Source organism: Sinocyclocheilus rhinocerous, unplaced genomic scaffold (genome assembly GCF_001515625.1).
Source record: "Sinocyclocheilus rhinocerous isolate Xijiao unplaced genomic scaffold, SAMN03320098_v1.1 scaffold382, whole genome shotgun sequence".
NCBI classification, from domain to species: domain Eukaryota; kingdom Metazoa; phylum Chordata; class Actinopteri; order Cypriniformes; family Cyprinidae; genus Sinocyclocheilus; species Sinocyclocheilus rhinocerous.
The window spans coordinates 1,934,201-1,957,738 of NW_015642829.1; the positions used below are offsets into that span (position 1 = coordinate 1,934,201).

Below are 23,538 nucleotides of genomic sequence, written 5' to 3' on the forward strand. Positions count from 1 at the left end.
TTCGACTGTATTCTGTAACCGCAATTCTCTCTGATGACGCGGTAACTACAGCGGGGGGGGGAGTACTCTTGATGGACACTCACTGGGTCCGTTAGACTGGAGACATTTTTGTGGTAATGTGACCAAAAATATTTAAGACCTACTGAATCAGAATTTAAGACATTTTAAGATTTTTTAAGGCCTTATTTTAGGAAAACTTTATTTAAGACATTTTAAGACTTTTTAAGGACCCGCGGCCACCCTGTTTAAAATATATTAAAATAGAAAACAATATTTGATATATTATAATATTATAATATTTTATAAAAAACAATATTGCTGTTTTACTGTGTTTTTGATAAAATAAATGCAGCCTTGGTGAATATTTGACCGGTAATGTAAATAGGCCAGGCAAATTATCTGACCAATATTTTAGCATTTTGACATTATCGGCATGCCTCAAAAATTTGGAGTGTTGTGTAAGTGTCCATCTTACTGGCAGGAACACGAGGACTCCATTGTGAAAAACATTGGGTCCATGAAGAGTTCCAGCACCTCTTTCTTCCAAGCTCGCTTAGTGTAGGCATATCCACTCAGACTGCTCAACAACTGAGCACCCGCACAGAAACTAGGCATGTTATAGGCACTGAGAGATAGAAAGATAGAAATTGAGAAACAGTTATTGAAACATCAAAAATGAGTAGCAGTTGAAAATGAAAACTGCCATATACTGTATATGTATACATACGACCACTGCCATATAACAATAAATAGACCAAAGTATTTGAATTAAATACAAATCAGTATTTGTCATGACCACAAGTATATTTTCAACTGAAGTGCATCTTTGGCATACGCACCTATGATTTTTTAGATAGGGAAAAACATAATACATGAGACGGGAAATGAGAGGCACGGCTTTCTCCTTCTCATCACTGCGATAGACCATGTCCAAAAGAGGAGCCAGGACCTACAAACAATGAGCACAAGTGGAAACAGTTCATCTGTTGCATCTTGTTACCCGTCTATTTTTTTAAGTCAGCATAAATTAAATTCAGTACAACAAATACTGCCATATGTACATTGCGCTTACATTACATTTTTTTTCCATTATTGCTACAAATTCTTAAGCATATGCGACCATTGAGTTTGAATCTTGAGTGTGTGTGTTTCTTACCTCAGCCAGCAGAACAAGAGCTTGTACGCTGAATACAGATGGTGCTGAAGATGACACCATAGCGCTGCCCTGACCTGCACACTCTGAGAGAAAGACAGAACAGAATCCATTTTAAAATTGCCTCCGCTTCCAGTAGGCAATACAGTTTCAGGATTTCATTATTATTATCAGATTATGACTGCAATACAACAATGGGCATTCTACTAAAAGCATATGTCTTTCAGCGTAGGTTTACCCTCTAACTCATTGCCATCATGGTCATCTTCATCTCCCTGAAGACAGACTTGAGGCTGTGCTTTCACTTCCAGGTTACGACTCAGCCAGCTAGTCTGCTCAAGAGACGAGCCGGCCACAGCTCCCACCGCTTCTAGTATGCGCTGGCTCACTTCCTGTTGAAGGTACGATTATTATGTACTTTAACAAGTTGGTCAAGAAATATGTTGGGTAATGTTTTACTCATGCTTAGCAATCCAGACAATGAGCAGTAAGATATAAGTCTGTTTAAACTTTTAGTTTTCACTTACTATATCAACAAAATACTGGTTTTGCTGTCACTCGCTGTACCGGTCTTACCTGCAGTTCTTTAGTATCCCTCTTGTTGTCGATATTGGGAAGTCTATTTACACAGTCATCAAGGATGCTGCAACAGCAAAATAAACAGTGAGATTAGAGTATCAAAAGACATTTTACCTTTCAATAACAACTGTTTCATGTAATTAATAAGAGATCTCTATAAGAGTTTTCTCACTGCCTTCTTGAAATGTTGGATCAAACAACTAGGCGGTTTCATACTGATCTATTTGCACTGGCAACCAAACAGTGCAGGACAAGTTATGCACCAAAGGTTAATATTTAGAGTCAGGGTTTGTTCACATCTCTAACCCCAAGTATGAGAAATTGTAATAGTGGCCACATTATTTTATTTACCCGAGGAGCAAGAAATGTCCAGGAGGGGCGAGGTTAAGCTGGACAGATTCTCTGAGCAGAGAGAGGAGAGGATTGATGTTCTCCTGAAGAGCTTGAGCGGTGAGACTGTAAAAAAGACCATTCAGGACATTTCCATTAACATTCCACTAAAAACATTAACCTTTCATTGAACAGAAACTAGCATCAACTTTAGCCATTGGCATGAATTGGATTGCAACAGTTCACTGGACTTTGGTCGTTTTAAAGTAAATTACATTGTATGATAGCAAGTAAGATAAGGTACAATTAAAATAAGAGAATGATGTCAATTGAAACCGTTACCTTTGAATGTAAACATAGCTGAACTGTAGCACTGGAATGTCAACTAATGTAGTCTTCTGATAATGAGAAAGAGAGTGAACATTAATACATGATGTAAATGTCTGTGTATGTGTACCATTTTTTTTTAATTGTAAAAATGCCAAAGGCTTTTTCTTAGGGTTAAGATATAGTCTTTTTAAATTAGCTTTATATAAAAACAACAGATGTTTATATGGAATGTCACCATTTAGATAGCTACGTAAATGTGTGTATGCAGTACCTGGTCTCCTTTGATCTGATGGGGTTTCTTCACCACCTCTCTAATGAGCTGCAGTATGGTGTCTGTACGGAGTGTGTTTAGTGCCTTCACTAGGTCCACCAAGGTCATTTGAGAATCACTAGCATCTGGTAAAATCTATGTATGCATACACAAACATTTTAAAACGTAATTCCAGACGCTATTGGATGATGCCATTTTTGCATTCTGATTTCTATTGTTCACCTTGTTTCTGGAACGTCTTTTGCGACTCTTCCTGCTACTCCATACAGTGGCCACAGAGGTCATGACCTGCACCCCAAACTGCTGAGTTAGTGGCATTAAGAACTCCAGAACCTTTTGCCTCAAGATCTACAGAAAACAAAAACACATGACTGGCACCACTAAGCGGACAACAACACAGCATCATCTTTAAGTAAACTAAATTGTTTTTGTTTACTTCAAGCATCAGATATACCTTAGTGCCTTTAAAATACACAGAGGTGGGTGAGGCTCTGCTGCCATGGGTGGAGTCACAGCCCTTGACCACTCCCCAGAGTAAGGCCATGCTGCTAATCATGTGCGGAAACTCCTCCAGAATGGCATTGCTAGCATTTCGTAGGTCTGGAACATCACAGGCTGCAGCTGTCTACAAAACAAACAAAACCCCCAAAACAATTATATTATAATATAAGTCACATTAGTGTTTTGAAGATTTTGAAGACCAACATGTTCAGTGGCGATCCTGGCGTTTTGATGCCCATGACAAGATCCGACTTGCTTGCAACTACAGCTGTAGGTCAGTGGATGTACATTAGCAAAAGGTGAGTATTTGGTAGAATTTTATGATGTGATTCGTTCACACTGACAGCGATACGCAGACAAACTGCAGACAGTTTTTGCAAATAAACCCACAATGCTATACACTTACTAGAAACCTACAAGACAGTAGTCATTGTCTTGTCAGTGTGAACGGACCCTGTGAAGCTATGTATGGTGGATGACACAACAGGAATTTGGCTCCCTAGGTGAATGTCCATGTCACCTATGCCAGGATCCGCCACTATTTTCTTCAGCAGGTGATTGTATGTCTTACTTTCCTGTGGTCTAGAAGACAGTAGTGTGTGAGAGTGGTCAGTCCTTCCAGTAGTGTCAGAGGATAGTCAGGTGCTATGTTCTCCCTCTTTAAGGTACCACTAAAGAAAACCACAAAATATGCACCCAATTCAAGCTATGGTTGCAATAAAACAATGAGTATTTATTGAAAACTTATCAAACACTTCATGTGCACCCACTCTCACACAAACGCAAACAACCACACACATAACTTACTTGTGTGAAGCTTTGATTCCATCATGCTCATGCTGTTTAACAAGCTCGTCCAGGTTCCTGCAGATCTGGGCAATTATGGGGGATACAATAATGGCCAGTGATCGTCCTAAATACGGCAACACTTCACATAGCAGAGTCACCCAGGCTGGGTGCATGGCACAGCCATACTGCGGGTGCAAAGCTCGGGCTGCTGCTGACACAAACATGCCCTGAGCGGTGATAGGCTGGCTGGTTACATAACGCACTGCTTTGATGGACTGCTGGAACATCACAGCTGTTTGCCACTCTCGAGCCAAGGCTGAAGGTTCTGCGCGTTGCTGTGGGTTAGAATGGCTTTGATCGTGATCTTGTGCTTTGGTGTGTGGTGGACACACATGGTGCTCCAATACAATAAGAACCTTCAGAAGTTTCAATAGGGCAATCTGAAGAGGGTGCTCAGTCCAGATCCCATCCCGGCCAAAATTGATCAGGCTCTCTTCTGAGATCTCACCTACGTCTCCTCCCTGGTCTTCTTCAGGCAATGTATGCTGGTCTGGCCGATCAGCTCTTTGGCAGACAATCATGGAGGCGGAAAGCATCAGAAGGACATACTGTTGCACCTTATAGCCCCAAAGAAGGTTGTGCACCGCCTCCAGGCTAGCAGTTCCCTTTGCTTCTCCGATTTGAGCTTGCTGGGCTACCCACACCAACTGGATCATCAACTCTGTCAGCACCTCCACGCTTTTCACCTGGACCTCCCGATTGGCCTGGAGTTGGCGAGTGGGAATGCTAGCATAGGAGGGATAGTGAGAGCGGAGATAACGCATGCAAAGGCAGGTGAGTAGCTCTAGCAGAAGAGTTGGTGGAGAAGAAGGAGAACATGGTGAATGGAGAGGAGAAAATGCTGGTTGGGATGGGTCAGGAGTGGGTCCACTTGGTGGAGTTGAGGTCTGCAATCGCCCATAGAAGCTGCCACCGTCCTGAGCCTGACGGTGCCTCTGCAGAAGGTTCTGGATGAGGTTGAGATGGGCAATGGAGCTGCAGTCCAGAGAAGTACTGGAGAGAGCCTCCACAAATGGCCCTGCACTTGTCCGGAGGATGGTCTCTAAAATAGTGAAGGCATAGAGAATTCGGCTGCTCTCGTACTGCTGCTTATAGAGCAGAACATGGCGGAACAGTGAATCCACTGCCTCACGTTTCTCCCGTTGTCGCTTGAGCAACCGGGACTTGGCTATGGCCTCCAACTGGCCATCGTCTTCATCACTTGAGAGCGAATCCGAAACCTGCGTGCGTTCTGAATCCACCCTCTGCAGGCCGTTGGTAACACCCTCCTCCTCAATGCTACCATCGTCATGGCGCTGCAAGTAAGGGGCGGAGCTTGAGCTGGAGTTTTCAGTGGAGTTCTGAGTGCCACTAGTGTCTGCAGATTCAGTGTGTTCACTTTCCTCTTCTTCCCCTACTTCTTCATCCTCTCCCTCAGTCTCTTCGCTCTCACTCCGAGACATTGTTGGGGAGTCTGGAGGTGTTAGTTCTGGATCTCGTTCCAACTCTGCCCACAATGCTTCACGGTCTACTATGGTGATGCGCCTGACAAAGCTTTCTCCTGTTTGGCAACCGGGAGTCATGTTGTCTCCAGCACTTTTTGTGATGGATCTGTCTCTCCAGGTCAGTGCCTTTAAATTACCTAAATCACATATACAGTAAAATCAGACCCCAAGAATATAAATATCATCACTTGACATCATTTCCATCATGCCCATTACCTCCATTTCATTTTACATCCATTTCATGTTATTTCCCATGGTCCATACTTATAATCGCTGTACAACAATTTAAACTGAATTTATTACTAATTACTGATTGCAATTTTATTGCTTAATTCTGTTTCATTTTAGTTTTTATACAGAAGACCCCTCAAATTTAACTTCCTAACTCAAGCACAGGTACCACTGCATGTACTGATCTGGTGTGTGTGTGTATGTGTGTGTTTTGATTCCATACCAACAGAGAGATTCTGTTTGATGCTTTGTATTGGTGATCTCTGTGTTCTTGGGTCCAACAGTAAGAGCAGCACCGGTTCCAAGATACGGACCACATCACTGAGGGAGAGAGCCCGCACCAACCAGTTCTGTGCTGCGGCACTAACACTACCATCCTGATTGTTTAAACGATCTAGTACCACAAACAAAGACCTGAGAATACAGAAATATACAGTGAACACTGAGTGTATGTGGCACAAATATATGGGCAAATATTATTGAAGTACGCAAAGTATTTAAATTAAGAAGAAAAATATATATATGACCGGTCAAAGGAGCGGTTGAGAGATGTGCTGCGATTGGTCTGGATCTCTCGCGTCAGGTGCCACAAAACTGAGAACCTGTGGAGCGCCTCTAGACACACAACCTAACACGAATACACATACACATTTTAATAAATGTTTATGAGTGTGTGTAGATGTATTAAATGAGGGAAATACAGTACCTTGTCTCCACTGAGTAAACCCAAGCAGATGATGTCCTCGCAGATAGATGCAGATGGAGCCAAGCAGTGAAGCCGATAGAACAGCTCCACACAGGATACGTGATGCTCTCTACGCTCTGTGTCAAGCTGAGCCCATAAAACCTGAGATACACGCTACAAGAGAAATAAAAAGAGAATTAAAGTGAAGAAAAGAAGTCACATTAAGGAAGTCAGATCACTCTCCATCTTCGTGACACCCTCTGGCAGCTATTTTCTATGTAGACAAGTACAAGTACACAAGTACAACTCCTATCTAATTGAATGGAGAAAGACTGAAACCTCAAAATATGTTATTAAAACAGTCAATATTAAGTTTTAATAACATATGCCAAATTAGCACTAAAATTGTACATAGCATCATAATTTATTTATTTTTTAAGCTCAAATCATGCTAGTCCAGCTAACATACATCCACCTATTCAGGATAAAAGGAAAATAAGTGATGCCTCTATCAAAAGGGCAATTAGCTCTTTTAACTAAAATGCAGGACTTCCACTTATTAAAAAAAAAAATCATAAAAATCCATCCGGTCCATTTCCTGACCCTTGTAATGTCTCTGGAATTAGCCATTTCTATATCATATTCAATTCACAACAGATAAAGCTATAAGAAATGCCACCTGTAAATCATAATGTGCATTACCAGGTAAAAGTCTGTAGAATCCTCCAGAGTTTTGAGAACAGCTGGGTAGATGGGAGGCAGGGTGACCATTTGCAGCTGTCCGCTGAGTGGGTTCGCATCCGAGTTCTTATAACGTTGATTTTTATCCTGAATGACGAGGGCTAAAGACTGAGAGTGATTGATCAGCTCCAGCAAAGAGGAGATGGCAACATGTTGCACCTACAGACACATAAAAAAAAGATTTAATATGAAATGATTCAGTTTTGGCAATGCAACAAATTACAAATTAAATCCATTTGTCATTTTTCCATGACAAAATACTTTGTCCTATCCCAATTCACTGTGCAGTGGCAACTCTAAGTAACCATTCGTAGGCTGACTCTCCTGAAGATTGTAAACAGTGCATCGCTATCAAACATTGTTCTGCTTGTTTGACATGTCAACTTCTGACTCAACCAATAGTGAGGGTTTGGAGGTGGGACTACCTGTTTCTCAGAACATTGGTAGATGGTGGAGATATTTATGTGGAAATGTTTATGGGAAGTTTTATTACTGTTTAGGTCTAGAAAAATGATTGTTCAACTAAAAGGGCTAGTTTTCAACCCAAAATTTAAAAATCTGTGATCATTTACTCATGTTGTTCCAAACCTGTAGGCTTGTTTTTCTTCTGCAGAACACAAAAGAACATACTTTGGGGACAAAACAACTTTGGAGTCCATTGACTTCCAATTAAAAAAACACTGAGACATTTTTCAAAATATCTTCTTGCGTGTTCCTTTGAAGAAAGAAAGTCCTACAGTCTTGGAACAACATGAGGTCGAGATGATTACAGAATTTTCATTTCTGGGTGAACTATACCTTTTAATTTCCAGCATTGAGAACTTGTACCTGGTAGTCTTTCGTCAGGCAACACAGAGTCATCAAGGACCTCAGCCAGTCAGGAAGGGTTCCCTCAATCCCTGAGGAGAGAAGCACTCAGTTTTTTGTAGAAAAACATATCTATGTGCTGTGACATGCTACATGAAAAAACATAGTTTAACATAGAAGTGGAATACAATTATTTTATTTACCTGTCTTGTTGAACATAGATGTCTGCAGGTCTTGGTTCTCTTCCTCAGTAAAATAGACAGGAAATGTTGTGCATTCCAGTAGAAGTTGGCAGACCACGGTGAAGGCCTGGCGGCATGACTCCGATATCTCCCCTTTGCTCTTTGACTGGAAATTTCCCATCCACTCCAACACTGCTGGTCTGTGGTTTTTATCCCCATCTCTAGAAGACCCATGAAGGGCATGGATCCTCAGTTTACTAGGGTTAAAGAACTCAGCAAGTCTGTCTTTGATAAGACCCAAGTCTCGACTGCCTTTCCGTTTCAATGGAGACCGTTTACTGCCTCTAGGAGGAGCATTAGGATCTAGCTGATTTGCTGCTTCCTGTTTCTTCTTCTTCTCTGGATCCACGACATCTAACAAATGCCTGAAAGATGAACATGAGCGAGACAGAGAGAGAGAAAAAGAAAAGGCAAGTACAGTGAGCACGCATGCTGCTAGTTGCAGGGCCAGAAAAGAATACTAGCAGCATCTTCAACCAGGGAGCCGGGGCCCTCAACAAACTTCCAAGATGGATTACTTACATTTTGAGTAAAAATATATATTTTTTAAATCCTTATCATTAATCCTTATCCAGTAAATCACAAAAAAACTGTAAGAGTCTTTTTAGAGTCAAAAAGATTCCGAACCACTTGCTTACTAGAATCTGGGCAATACACACTGTATACTGCATACTATTTTAAAAAGTAGTATGAATGAAAATGTAATGCCAAATGTTACATTATTGTCACATTACCTCACTATGTGCATTGTATTTCAACCATCCAGTTATCACAGTAAAACTGTATTTTGCTTTTTTAATCCAATTATGTTAAACTGGATATGTAAAAATTACACTTAATACACTAATTCCTTGCAGTATGTTCTGGTTGTATATGCACATTTAGTCAAATCTAGCAAGTAATTTCGGTATTCCATGCGAAAATATGTATATTGGGCACACAGTATACACTGAATTACCTTGTGATCACAGATGCCAGTATGTCCTGCACACATTTGGACATGTTTTCTATAGTTCCTCCTCTTCTCCACACGTCCTCTGCTTCAGGGTTCACACCAGAAGCAGCATCTGATCCATTACGGCCTGGCAGGAGGTGCTGTTCAGATGGAGATGCGCTCAGGCCTAATCCACTGTCTTCAGAGTGCAAAGCAGGATATGTAACTACACCTGGCTCCGCCTCCTGTCTCTCCTGTCCATTCAGACCGACCTCACTGGAGCTGTCATCATGGTTACCATTCACCTGGTCACTTTCCTTGACTTTATTGTTGCCTGTCATTACAATCTATATTTGTACAAAAAGAGCCCTTTAAAACACAAATTTCCAAACCATAATATGAATGGCATTTAAATGTAAACCTTAAATTGTCTCATTATCAAAATGATACACTAAATGCAGTGGTAAAAATATACACTAGCATTCAAAAGTTTGAGGTCATAAAGTTTTTTTTATTCAGTAGTATGCATTAAGTGACAGTTAAGACTCTTCCATTGTTACAAATTTTTTTTTCAAATAAATGCAGTTCTTTTGAATTTTCTATTCATCAAAAAAACAGCCCAACTGTTTTCAACACTGATAATAATTAGAAATGTTTCCTGATCAGCAAATCAGCATATTAGAATGATTTCTGAAGAATCATACTGAAGATACTGAAGATACTGAAGACGGGAGGGAGTAATGGCTGCTGAAAATTCAGCTTTGCCATTGTTATTTTAAACTGTAGTCAAATTTCACAATATTACTGTTTTTACTTGGTGAACATAAGAGAAACATAAAAAAAAATCATACCAACCACCAAACTTTTGAATGATAGTGTACAGTAAAACTGACCCATCATACCCGTGTTTGCTCCAGATCTTGCGTCTGTGATTCAGCCTCCATGTCCTTATAAGCCACTGGCATCTGGATATTACTGAGCACTTTAAAACATGCTCTCAAGGCCTGCGTGAGCTCCTGTAGGCTAAGGGATGTCATGTGACTACGCAGCGACTGCAGCATGCTGCCCAGCATCTGTGGCAGGCATTGCGTTTGAATCTCGGCATAAAGCTCCTAATAACAAAGCCAAGAAGTGGAATGAGACCAAACGACCAAAAATTTGGAAAAAGTTTTCCAAAGATGAATCACCAGATCATACCAAAGGAATAACATCCATCAGGAAGATAATGAGCGTTGAGAGTTCAGTCACTGAGGGAGGGCTACTCCAGGCTTTAGATGGATGCTTCCCGGCTGGATCACTCAGTGAGCTGAGAAACAACCATAACACTAGACATTATCACATCATCTCATTTTCGTTCATGCAATGCTGTTTATTATGGGTTTGTGTTTATTTACCTGAGACAGATTTGGAAATGCCTTGTCATATAGTCCCAGAGATAATTGCTGCTCATTGCACTCACAAGCATATTGACGGTCTTTATGATCTCTGAGGAATTTTTATTCTCCTTGATTTTACTGCACAGATGAGTAGACAGTCAACAATCAGAAACAGCATTCATTCACGTATTATTAATTCATTTTGTATATCCATATCACCGCTCAAAAGTTTGAGGTAGGTACGATTTTTTTAAAGAAGTCTCTTATGTTTACCAAAGCTGCATTTATTTGATCAAAAAATACAGTAAACAGTTATATTATAAATGATATGATTATAATGATTATAATTTAAAATAACATTTTATAGGATTCTATGATGAATAGAAAGTTTGAAAGAATAGCATTTATTTAAAACAGAACTTTGTAACAATGTAAACATGCTGCTACGTAATGCATCTTCGGTAAATAAATGTATTGATTTCTTTTTTTAAATTCCTACTGACCCCAAACATCTGAACAGTAGTGTATATCCATTTACAGCAAATTCAAAATATACATCTATATACAAAGGGTTCAGATCTGATTGATCAATTGAGCATTTTGCAGTCAATTATTTTTCTGTAATAAACCATTAAACAGGATATATGACTGTTATCCCTGACAACAAGTTCTGAACAGTTTCACATGTCTCTTAAGGGGGTCGCACATCGGACGAGAAGCGCAGCGGCGCGCCACTTCTAGAACAATTCATACAACAAGTACAACACGACGTAGCTGGGTGCCATGGACAGACGCCGAACGACACCGCCGTTATGTGTACACTCATAGAAAACAATGTGTTTGAATTTTAAAAGACGTGGCGCGTTGCGGTGCTTCTCGTCCGATGTGCGACCGCCTTTAGCACTCTGCAGCGGCAGCCACATATAAACAAAGCTCAAATCAATTTCATGTCTATTTATTTGGTAAATGGGCATGTAATACGTAGGATAATGTACAGTCTGGCAGTCATTGATCACCATGTCAGGTTTACTTAGGATAATGATTGGATAGGATATTATCCCTTAGTTGTTTACTCTCCAAAGCCAGTTTTTATTTGTATTTGACCCTTTCTGAGTGTCAATTCTGGACCCTGACAATATTTGTGATTTCTGGGAATCAAAACCAAGACACCAGTGTTGTTAATACAATTCTCTACTACTAGTTAAGCTACAGGTAAACTTGTGCACTGTAAAAATATGAGCATTGATTTGTTCTCTCTTACCTGTCGAGTTGGCTGCCACTGAGGCTGGAGTTGAGACTGTCCTCTCCCAGCATCACTTTACAGTAGCTGTAAAAAGCTCTGACCACCTCCAGCAACACATCAGACAACACCAATGGCCCTGTGTGTGGGAGAATGCAGAAATATAAATATTTATGTAAAACAGGTCCAAAGTAAAGCATTTTAAAGTTTGAACCACGTGGGTGTCTGTACCTATTTCAGATTTGTCCAGCAGACTAAGGATGATGCGAAACGGTCTGAGATACTCTATTAGATTGTCTGGGTTGGCCTCTATATCTTTCTGCTTCAGAATATTCACCACAGCCTATGTAGAAAATGTCAAAATATGAGTTGTGTTCACCATGCATGTATAAAATGCATACACTAACATATAAGGAATGTGTTAAGTGAAAATCAGCTGCAATTCTAATTGAAAAGCTCTACTTTGGGGTATTGAATAAGCTGTTATGTAATGTAATTTGAGCTTGAGTGAGAGTGTGTTATCTTCTATACCTGCACCAGTAATTCTCTGGAGTGTGTACCGAAGTAGAATGCAGTGTATTCCTCCACAGTGTTAAAGCGACTGGAGTCTGCAGCCACCATTCCTCCTTTGATGTCTAAGCCTGACAATACACACATATGGAAATACTAAGACGTTACACACCCATGACGAAAATTTAGAAAACTACTTAAAATGATAGTTCATCCAAAAACAAACCCTCAACCATGTTGTTCAAAACCTGTATGTACTGTACTTTTCTTCCATAGAAAAATGAGATCATTAGCAGAATTTTCTTTTCCATGCTATGAAAAGGAAAAAAAAATTGCCATAAAAGATCTCTTCCTTTAATAAAACTTCTCTTAATCATCCATAGAATCACTTATTCAGGATTTTCAATTTTGGGCCAAACTATACTTTTAATAAATAAGTGCCATTTATCTTATTAAACAGTACTTAAGTATTTCTGTGGTATTCTGTTAATTTCTGGAAATTTGTCAGCGGTACCGAGCATCCATGCGTAGAGGCGTCGATTCAGAGACATGTCTCTCCTGAGCAGAGTGAGTGAGGCAGCAGACACCACACTGATCACCTCATCTTGCTTTAGTGGAAAGGCACATTCCTCAGGATCCTACAGATAGGATTATTTTGATAAAATGTTTTACAGGCCGTCTGGGACAAGTTCATGTGTGATGACTACACAAATATAGATGGAAGTGAAGAAAGAAAGAAAAAGAAGAGGGATAACCTGGCAGGATGTGAAAGGGAAGAAGTAGAGAAGGATTTCCAGCATGTTTCTCTGGACCAGAACGTTAGAGTCTTGTAAGGCAAGACAAACAGCTTTCACCTGGAGCAGAGAGATGTACATTTCAGTTAAACGCAACTCCTTTAAAACGACAGACCTTCATCAGAGTAGACGCCATGTGTAATTTGAACCCAACGACTAGCTGTGAGGAAATAAAGTACAGTCTGTAAAGTACACACTCACCACTAGTCTGTGGTCTGTCCCAAGCATATACTTCTGTTCTCGAGCAGTGTCTGAGAGGTCAAAGTGTGCCACAATGAAGAGGGAGGCTGGGAGCCGTACCAGAGGACATATAAGCACTGAACCCCACAGCGCCCCATAAAACACAGACTGACCCACCAACACTGACAACTTTACAAGCAACGCATCCGTCCTGAGACAGGAAGAAAGACAGTTATAAACAATAACACGTGCTGTAATGATAACGCAGCATTTTCTTAAAGGAATAGTTCACCCAAAAATTTAAATTCAGTCATCATTTACTCACCCTCATGTCATATATTTGTCCATATAATGGAAGTCAATTGGAACTGAAACTGTCGGGTTACCAACATTCTTCAAAATATCTTTTGGGCTCAAGAGAGGAAAGAAAGTCATACAGGTTTGGAACGACATGAGGGTGAGTAAATGATGAACGAATTTTCAGTTTCTGGATGGACGATCCCTTTCAGTAACATTGTTTAAATAATATAGGGTTTTTAACATTTTCATGTAACATTTTCAACACTTTCAAACAATAACTTCTAACATTAGTCAATGCTTAGTCCATGTTTTTTAAGCTTGCCTTTTAAAACATTCCTGACCTTCCAAGTTGGCAACTGTTGTCTTCCAACATATTCTCTGACAAACTTTAGATCTTGACTAATGTAAGTCTATTAAAGTGGTTAAATAATTAATTTTAAAGAACTTATTTTAAAAAATTTTCGTAAAATGTTGCTGGGCCACTTACAAGAGTGACACAAGAACTTAAATTTTAAGATCAATAAGGACGCATACATTTACTCCAAGTTAATCAATGTAATCTCACTTAACATTAAATTGGTTATGGATTAATTGAGGCACAGTTGTAGTGAAAGTGACAAATGGAGTTCAGGGTACAGTAGTGAGTATGTTGTAGAAATATTAGGAAAGTTTAGGATGAAATCTCTGGAGTGTCAACATGAAAATCATTTGTGACCCTGGACCACAAAACCAGTCATAAGGGTCAGTTTTCATAAGAATAAATACGCTTTCCATTGATGTATGGTTTGTTAGGATAGGACAATATTTGGCTGAGATACAACCATTTGAAAATCATGTCTGGTGTTAAGTTGCACCTCTCATAGACCTCCGCGCCCTCCTCCAGTCCTGGCAGTAGGCCCATGATAAAGGCCTGCAGGCTGGGTAAAAGCGCCCTCTGGAGAGGCAGGAAGTACCGCTCGTACAGCGTCAACAGAACCGGCTTCAGCGACATCGCTGCATGACCCAACAATGGAAACAGCCCTGAGCTGTACACACATGAACATATAAATGATTTCACCAATAATCTCAGTACCACCATAATCACCTTTGGAAGTGAATCTAAAAAAAATTGTCAACAAAATGTCAGTTATAGTCCATAGTCCAACATACGTTTTGCCTAATTTGTATGAATTCTCATTATTAGAATTAAAAAATGCATTGATATTATTATAAGATACTATTAATTCACATAAAAATGTGAAATATATTAATAAATTTATATCATATAAAATATAATTTAAAATATTAATTTATGCTGATATTACTGATACACTTTATTAACATTTTCTGCAATGCTGTAAATGTGATTAATTGTCATGAATATGGAAAATATTTTTTTGGGGGAAGGCCATTGAAATATGGCCTTCACATTTCTATGTAAAATTAAACCAGTATTCTTCATTGACACCAACCTGTATATGAAGAGATCCTTGGCTAGCCATTTTGTGCCGATGATTTTGAAAATGACCTCATAGGTCTCAAGTGCTTTGAGATGGACACCGCTGGGCAGGGCAGGATGCAAACACTGAGCCAGACGCTTCCCGATGATCAGCCGCCGCGGTAACAGCGAGTACTTTAGATTACTCTGGAGAGCCTGAGAAACACAAAGAGTGGAAGTAAGATGGACAATGTAAATAACTGCAAAATTATACTGACTGGTCAAAGCTTTTAAATGATTTTCAATAGATATCGATATAAATCTATAGTAAAAATTTTTTTACCAACTCCAACGTGAACAGTAGTGTATATATAAAGTGATTGAAAATGATTGTACATACATACACATTCTATACCACTAAAACAAGGTTATTTGTAGATTGATTATACCAGTATTAAAAACTAATGAAAGTTAGTATTTAAACAGTTTTATGTAATCATCCAAGTCACTAGCTTTCCACTCTTCAACACATATCGCACTCAGCAACCACATTTGCTGAACTGGTTTCAAACAAACTACCAACAAGAGCTCAGAAGAGGGACTGGGCTTAGTTTGTTATTGCACAGCACTTGAAACATGTTTTACAAGCATGCCATCAATAATGTCACCCGATATACAAAATGAACATACTTTTGAGTGTGTTAAAAAGGAGACTGTTGATCATAGCATCATGTTAGATGACAAATATCTGATACAAATACACAAAACCTAATAGTATCACTCATATTCACGTTGTTTTGTAACTCAATATCCGGAAAGTCCCATTGAGCAAACAAGAAAATCACATGCCATCCCTGTTGAAAAAACCAGCATATGCTGGTTAGGTATGTTTTGACGCTGGGATGCTGGTTTATGCTGGTCCTTTGCTGGTTTAAGCTGGTCCTTTGCTGGTTTAAACTGGTCCTTTGCTGGTTTAAGCTGGTCCTTTGCTGGTTTAAACTGGTCCTTTGCTGGTTTAAGCTGGTCCTTTGCTGGTTTAAACTGGTCCTTTGCTGGTTTAAGCTGGTCCTTTGCTGGTTTAAGATGGTCCTTTGCCAGCACATGACCAGCATAAACCAGCAAAAGGACCAGCTTAAACCAGCAAAGGACCAGCATAAACCAGCATCCCAGCGTCAAAACATACCTAACCAGCATATGCTGGTTTTTTCAACAGGGATGCAAAGAGATATAGAGAGAAAGAGAGAAATTTAAATAAGACAACAGTTTTTTTTCCCCACATCTGCACATAAACATGGAAATGTGTTCTGAAAAAAAATGTGGAAGGTTGGTATGAAAAGTATTTGTCTAATCTTAAGGACAGTGTACACAAGTCCTGGTCAACCTATTCAAATCAGCTGCACTTTGAACGTGTGTGATGTGTTTGAGGTCAAGCAGTAATGTTATACCCAACGCCTTCATTCAACAGTACCGAAGATCATAAAGGAAAGTCTCTCACTTCTCTAAAAAAATAAACAAACTCTACTAAGCAAACGTCCTCATTTACTTGCAGAGGGAAGTAAAGCTAAAGTGTGTCTTTTTTTAATTCTAAAATACTTCTCTAACAGTTTAATGTGCAACTATAGGTAAGACATTTACAAACTGATTTCTCTGAAACATGTAAAAACTGTTCTGTGGAGCTTTTTGAGTTTTTAAAAACAGAAATCAGTAAAGAGCTGAAAGAGTTTTTAAAGAGTTGCTCATATTTATTCTGTTTTTTAACTAAAGCAAATGATAACCTAAGTGTATTGCTTTGTTTTCTCCAGACTTTACCTTGTTGAGTTTTCCTAGTGAGGAGATGAGATCGGCCCATTCACTAGATGATTCAAAGTTCCGCAGCGCCTTCTCAATGACAGCTGCGTAACTACGATAACGGTAGTCATTCAGAAGCTCGGCTTCCTCAGGATCCATCATGCTTCAGTCACGTCCCAGCATGCTTAGAATCTGCCTATACAAAATAGACTGATCAGGAGAAATTCTGCATCACAACTCTTGACTGCACAAAGAAACAAATGCATAATAAAGTACAGTGAAATTTCTGATAGAAATGTACAAAAGGTGAATAGCTATAGTGGTGCATGCGTTTGTATGGGTTTGAACAAACCCCTAACCTTGTGTGTTAAACCGTGTGCTGCACACATGAATTATACTTCAAATCATGTGTGGCTGATTAAGGAGCGGTGTGCTATCACTTTTATAAGCAATCAGGCTAATGATTTTTACCTCACAGCCAACACATGGGTGAAAAAAAATAACTACAGTATATGAAGAGAGAAAACCAAGGCATATTTAGTTCTCAGAAATCACAGAGACTTATGTTAAAGGGCTGGGAGTAAGGAGAGTAAGCAACCCTAGCAACTTCTTTAAACAATTTTCCAGATTTTGTGCTGAAGTTGAATCAAACCTAAGCGCAAGAAGAGAGCAGCTTTTCATTGTGACATGGTGTACTATATAAATGATGCTGAACAAAATCATGCCACAATAAACAGACAATTCTGTGTAAACCAAGTGCATCTATAACATGAGACTATGGCAACAGAGTATAAACACAGTGCCTGAAACAATGTACACTGCTGTTCAAAAGTTTGCCCTCTGATGCTCACGTCCCAGCATGCTTAGAATCTGCCTATACAAAATAGACTGATCAGGAGAAATTCTGCATCACAACTCTTGACTGCACAAAGAAACAAATGCATAATAAAGTACAGTGAAATCCTGCTAAAGACAATCGATTTCTGATACAGAAATGTACAAAAGGTGAATAGCTATAGTGGTGCATGCGTTTGTTTGGGTTTGAACAAACCCCTAACCTTGTGTGTTAAACCGTGTGCTGCACACATGAATTATACTTCAAATCATGTGTGGCTTATTAAGGAGCGGTGTGCTATCACTTTTATAAGCAATCAGGCTAATGATTTTTACCTCACAGCCAACACATGGGTGAAAAAAAATAACTACAGTATATGAAGAGAGAAAACCAAGGCATATTTAGTTCTCAGAAATCACAGAGACTTATGTTAAAGGGCTGGGAGTAAGGAGAGTAAGCAACCCTAGCAACTTCTTTAAACAATTTTCCAGATTTTGTGCTGAAGTTGAATCAAACCTAAGCGCAAGAAGAGAGCAGCTTTTCATTGTGACATGGTGTACTATATAAATGATGCTGAACAAAATCATGCCACAATAAACAGACAATTCTGTGTAAACCAAGTGCATCTATAACATGAGACTATGGCAACAGAGTATAAACACAGTGCCTGAAACAATGTACACTGCTGTTCAAAAGTTTGCCCTCTGATGCTCACCAAGACTGCATTTATTTGATAAAAAATACAGTAAGAACAGTAATTGTAAAATACAATTACAATTTAAAACTACGGTTTATATAATTTTATGTTTTAAAATGTAATTTCTTCCTGTGATGTAAAGCTGAATTTTCAGCAGCCATTCCTCCAAACTTCAGTATCACATGATCATTCAGAAATCAATTCTAATATGCTGATATGCTGCTCAATAAACATTTCTTGTTATTACCACAGTTAAAAACGGTTGTGCAGATTAATATTTTTGTGGAAACTTTAAAAAAAAAATTAAGATAAAGTGCAAAAGAACCCCAAACGGTAGTGTAAATGTCATTAATAATCTTCCATTTCCACTCAATTTCTGCCCTCTGAAAAAATAGGATGATTAAAAAAAATTTGACAGTACAAAAATAAATCAAAGCAAGTAGCATATAATCCACTCATTTTTCTAAAGTAATTCTGTCCAACAGAGACATCAGCCGATTACAGAGGGACACAGAGTCTCTTTTGCCTCCCTTGAGCTCATTGTTCTCACAGAGCCTCTAATAATGCCATGAATGCAGGAAAATACGGGCGATAAATCACATGAGAGGAGTCAGTACATTCATAGCACCATGATTGGCTGATTACACTGTCAGTGTAATCATATTCACAAATCTGCAAATCAGCCTAAATGAGTCAGACTGGTGGAAATGGATGGATTAATTGCAGAGCAATGACTCTGAACATAACCAGTATCAGTCAAATGGCATGATGCAAAAATAATTGTAGAAAATGCATCTGCATTATTCTATGTTGGCCAGCTCAGAAACAGACATTACAAATAAATACACACCAAAAACAACAGACAGTGTAAAATAGATTATGGTCTCTGATTAGATATGGTGACATTTGTTAGCTCTCCAGTGATAAAAGCCCTGAGAACATACACGCATACAAACACACACTGTGACACTTACATCTGTTCAATCTGATGCTATGAGCATCAAATGGGCATCTAGAGATTTACAGAGGATTTAACAGACAAAAGCAAACCCCAAAACACGTGCCTGTTGAACAATCTGATTCGTGTCTACCAGTACTCTTAATACTACCTGTTCAGCTTTCTGTTCTTACCACACAGAAATGCACACAACAACTCCTATGATGGATTTAGACTCATTACAGTCCAGTTAGTAAGCTGCTGAATATCAAGTAGGCCTACTAATTTCAGTTCCTGCACTTCATTCACACATCAAAGAGATTCTGTGTCTGGCAGGGGGAGGCACAAAGCTAAAATAGCAAACACACACAATATAGCAGCACTCACACAATTATCCTGGCTTTTGTTCTTAATATCAGCAGCAGCTTACAATCATTATAACAGCAGCTCATTAAAAAGTCTACAAGCAACAACCAGCTTTGAAAAATATGATGGTGATTAGTTATGTCTTAAAAATTACACATAACAAAAAAAAAACAGGTACAAAATTTCTGGGGTGGTACTTTTTCAGAAGGTAAACCTTTTTTTTTTTTTTACCCAAGAGTGCTTATTGGTACCTTACATGTTAGTACCCAAATATTAGTACCCGAAAGGTATAAAAGTTTTGAAAAAGGTACTACTGTCCCAGTGGCATCGTTTTTTCTGAGAGTGTACAGTGTTATTATTATCCAGTTTCTACATCTTATATACACACAGTTATAAACACATTGATACTTTTTTTCAGGATTCTTTGATGAATAGAAAGTTCAAAAGAACAGTGTTTATTTCTGTAACATTATAAATGTCTTTACTGTTACCTTTGATCAATTTAATGTGTTCATGCTGAACAAAGGTATAAGCAAAATTATTAATAGAAGTACTTAAAAAAAAAAAAAACTTACTGACCCCAAACTTTGGAACGTTAGTGTAAATGTCATGTATAATTGTCCATTTCCACTCTGCAAAGCATATACACAACCAGCTCTCGCTAGGCCATGTATTTATGGTACGAAGTTGTGCGTAATGATATTGGTCTATTGATCTGGTCATTAATAGTGCTCCTCTTAGCAGCATACCAGTGAAAACAGTGCACCGGGAGCCAGAGAAATGTACAGCAAATGGCTATAGATGTGCATGTGATAAATACGTAGGCCTTAACTTAAGCGGTTATGGAGGAGGGGTCTCTATATTCTCTATATTTCTTTCACAATGTTTGAGTACAGTTTCATTCAAGCAAATGTGAAGCAACACAACATACAGAGACCTGTTATGTAACTTAAATCTGTCCTTGTTGCATCCATTGACTTCATGACTACCACACAGAACATCATATCCATCATATGCATATTCATCCTTAAGAGTATTAAACCCTTATGCCGTGACCTTAATCACTGTCCATTCACAATGCACATTTGGAGCGTGTGGAACGGAAAACGTGTGGCATTATGCTGGTTGGTTAAATGCATTTAAATAAAAAATAATAAATTAAACTAAAGAAATACACATTTTAACAAAACTTTTTCACCTACTGCTGGGGGAACAATATGCAGCATCCATCATCGCATATAAATCTTCTGTTTGAACTACAGCCATGATTACAGATATACTATTAGTACAATATTTATAATAAACTACCCATTCAAATTGTATGACATCCATAACAACATGTCATATGTTATTGTGAGAACTGAATGACTCACTCACGGCAGCAAAACAGGATGGTCGACAGATCACAGGGTCTCGTGCCAAATAACCTCACGATTTTAGATAAATCGACAGTTTAAAAACAGTAAAAAGCGAGCGAGAGGACAGATGCGTCATATGAATATTCAAAGCTGTAGCCAGCAGGAATTGAATCGCTCAGCTGATTTCCACCAAACAGTTAATTTGTGTACATTTCCTGATGGGCGGAGGGGGGCGAACCATGCAACGATGACAGAGGGGGTGTGGCGGTGAAACACATTATTATACGCTTTTATTGCATTCCTAAATTATATTGAGTTCGTTTAAATAAAGATAGGTTATTTGCACTATTATTGAACTTGGAACCCGTTTTAGTGCTGGGCGAAAACACTGTATTTATTAGACGGCTACATTCTATGCCAGCTTCACCCCATTCGTTGGTATCTTCCAGGATGTCATCTGTTTACATTTCTTGCACCAACCTGACACATTTTGAGGCGGCTGACTGACCATCAGCGCATTAGTGAAAACAACGTTTGACTATGACATATTATGAAGCATAGTTTACCAAGGCCTCGTTACACCATAAATGACTTTTAATGTGAGATGTAGCTGCATGACAATCAACTGAAAACATGGATGGATGAACAGTCAGACAAATACATATGTAACATTATGTAAATGTCACAGGACCTATGTAATACATTACCTTTCTTTTTTTATTTATTGAAAAAGAAGAAATGAATACTTTTATTTAGCAATGATGCTTTAAATTTACCAAAAGTGAGAGTAAAGAAATAACATTACAAAAGATTTCTATTTCAAATAAATGCTGTTGTTTTGAACTTTATATTCATCAAAAGAATCCTGAAAAATTTATCATGGCTTTCAAAAACTATTATGCTGCAAGGCCGTTTTCAAAATTGATGTTAAGAAATGTTTCTTGAGCTCCATATCAGCATATTAGAATAATTTCTGAAGGATCACGTGACACTGAAGACTGGAGTCATGGCTGTTGAAAATTCAGCTTTGCCATCACAGGAATACAAACGACATTTGACAATATATTCAGTTAGAAAGCAGTTATATAAAATGTAATAATATTTCACTATATTACTGCTTTACTGTATTTTTTATCAAATAAATGCCACTTTAGTGGGCATAAAATACTTATTTTATAACATTAAATAGTATAGGCTATTTGTGAAAGAGCATTAATCCGTATAACACAAGTTGACCCAGTGAGAACCTGCAGAAACCGTAAGATATTTTCACTGTTTGCTGCAGATTCATAGTAAACACTGGTATAATTAAATGGCGTAATTAAGTTATAAATTAAGCTCTCAGTAACAAAACACTTACCCTATTGAAAAATGGCAATCCAGATACTGAATAGTAGGCCAAAAGCTCAATAGGTTGCCCTTTAATTATTTCTATGTGGTTATGCAAAGCAGCTTTTTTATCCTGCGCGCTGTTTGAGTTCTAAAGTATTTGAAGATAACACAATGGTCTACACTCTTATTCTGGGGTTGAAACTGGTTAGATATGAAAGAAATATTAAACACTGTTGACAGGACAGAAATACAAAGCTCATCTGAAATGAGTACCGTTTGCGTACACTGATCAAATTCCATGTACAAAGTTGCTGGCGCCCTCTCGTGTTTAGTATGAACTCAAAAATTTGACCATGAGAAAATGACAATGAAAGCAACCCTATTCAAAGTGAAAATTTATGATCCAAGGCATCAGATAAAGATCAATTAAAAAAAACGTTCATATTAATGAAAGAAAGAAATATTTGAAAACCCAGAGAAATGACCAACTACAACTGCTAAATTGAAGTCGGTGGATAATTTTAAAATCGATAAATCATTTATAGAGACCAACATGTGGAATTAAATTTACAAAACTAAAAAAGGAGCCAATATAAATATAGTATTTAATGTAGTGTTGCCAATGCAAAAGAAAAAAAAAATCTTTAGTGTTTTACCCTCATAATTTTCCCACGTCAATTAGGGCATAAATTTGCATTAACACCCACACATTTGGTGTGTTGGCATTAAGGTCTTCCTCGATTGCAAAGGTAGTAAGGTTTAAAAGATTAAAAATTTCGAGAGAGAGAGAGAGAGAGAGAGAGAGCAGTGTTGCCAACTGCTTTCAATTTAAAGTAGCTAAAACTGGTAGCTAAATGTCACTAGATGACATCACAATGGCACATTCACTGATCTATATATAGATGAACGTAGATCTTTGGTCAAGATGAAAACTTAGATAAGGTTTGTCCAAGTCCAAAAGAGTTTAGCTCCAACCCCAATTAAACACACCTGAACCAGATAATCAAGCTCTCACTAGGCATACTAGAAACTTAAAGGCAGGTGTGTTGAGGCAAGTTGGAGCTAAACTCTGCAGGACACCGGCCCTCCAGGACCGAGTTTGGGCACCCCTGGTTTGAACACACCTTATTCAATAGTTTTTCTTTATTTTTATTTTCAACATTGTAAATTAATACCGAAGTCTTTGAAATTATGACGGAACAAATGTGGAATTACGTAGTCAACAAAAACGTGTTAAATAACCCAGAATATGTTTTATATTTTCGATTCTT

The 23,538-nt window shown here is 38.4% G+C and overlaps 1 protein-coding gene across 3 annotated transcripts in view; it reads right to left on the reverse strand.

Annotated features, from left to right (window-relative positions):
- LOC107756791 (protein dopey-2-like) overlaps window positions 1-21,113 on the reverse strand; it is a 27,901-nt gene extending 6,788 nt beyond the window's left edge. For 2 of the 3 annotated variants that reach the window (XM_016574060.1, XM_016574058.1), the window contains exons 1-32: window positions 20,951-21,113; window positions 16,764-16,938; window positions 14,989-15,170; window positions 14,392-14,562; window positions 13,259-13,448; window positions 13,019-13,117; window positions 12,778-12,901; window positions 12,285-12,394; window positions 11,985-12,096; window positions 11,775-11,892; window positions 10,532-10,651; window positions 10,335-10,443; window positions 10,040-10,249; window positions 9,162-9,484; window positions 8,165-8,568; window positions 7,983-8,053; window positions 7,116-7,313; window positions 6,435-6,587; window positions 6,256-6,356; window positions 5,952-6,142; window positions 3,972-5,634; window positions 3,736-3,835; window positions 3,118-3,288; window positions 2,886-3,011; window positions 2,664-2,798; window positions 2,405-2,460; window positions 2,084-2,188; window positions 1,730-1,796; window positions 1,392-1,545; window positions 1,157-1,239; window positions 840-949; window positions 476-625 (exon numbers count right to left, since the gene is read on the reverse strand). In XM_016574060.1, the coding sequence (XP_016429546.1) occupies window positions 476-625; window positions 840-949; window positions 1,157-1,239; window positions 1,392-1,545; window positions 1,730-1,796; window positions 2,084-2,188; window positions 2,405-2,460; window positions 2,664-2,798; window positions 2,886-3,011; window positions 3,118-3,288; window positions 3,736-3,835; window positions 3,972-5,634; window positions 5,952-6,142; window positions 6,256-6,356; window positions 6,435-6,587; window positions 7,116-7,313; window positions 7,983-8,053; window positions 8,165-8,568; window positions 9,162-9,484; window positions 10,040-10,249; window positions 10,335-10,443; window positions 10,532-10,651; window positions 11,775-11,892; window positions 11,985-12,096; window positions 12,285-12,394; window positions 12,778-12,901; window positions 13,019-13,117; window positions 13,259-13,448; window positions 14,392-14,562; window positions 14,989-15,170; window positions 16,764-16,904 (6,047 nt within the window). In that variant the 5' untranslated portion in view covers window positions 16,905-16,938; window positions 20,951-21,113. The remainder of the gene's footprint in view (window positions 1-475; window positions 626-839; window positions 950-1,156; window positions 1,240-1,391; window positions 1,546-1,729; window positions 1,797-2,083; window positions 2,189-2,404; window positions 2,461-2,663; window positions 2,799-2,885; window positions 3,012-3,117; window positions 3,289-3,735; window positions 3,836-3,971; window positions 5,635-5,951; window positions 6,143-6,255; window positions 6,357-6,434; window positions 6,588-7,115; window positions 7,314-7,982; window positions 8,054-8,164; window positions 8,569-9,161; window positions 9,485-10,039; window positions 10,250-10,334; window positions 10,444-10,531; window positions 10,652-11,774; window positions 11,893-11,984; window positions 12,097-12,284; window positions 12,395-12,777; window positions 12,902-13,018; window positions 13,118-13,258; window positions 13,449-14,391; window positions 14,563-14,988; window positions 15,171-16,763; window positions 16,939-20,950) is intronic. The other variant, XM_016574059.1, reaches the window with a different exon arrangement.
- Window positions 21,114-23,538: the final 2,425 nt, after the last annotated feature.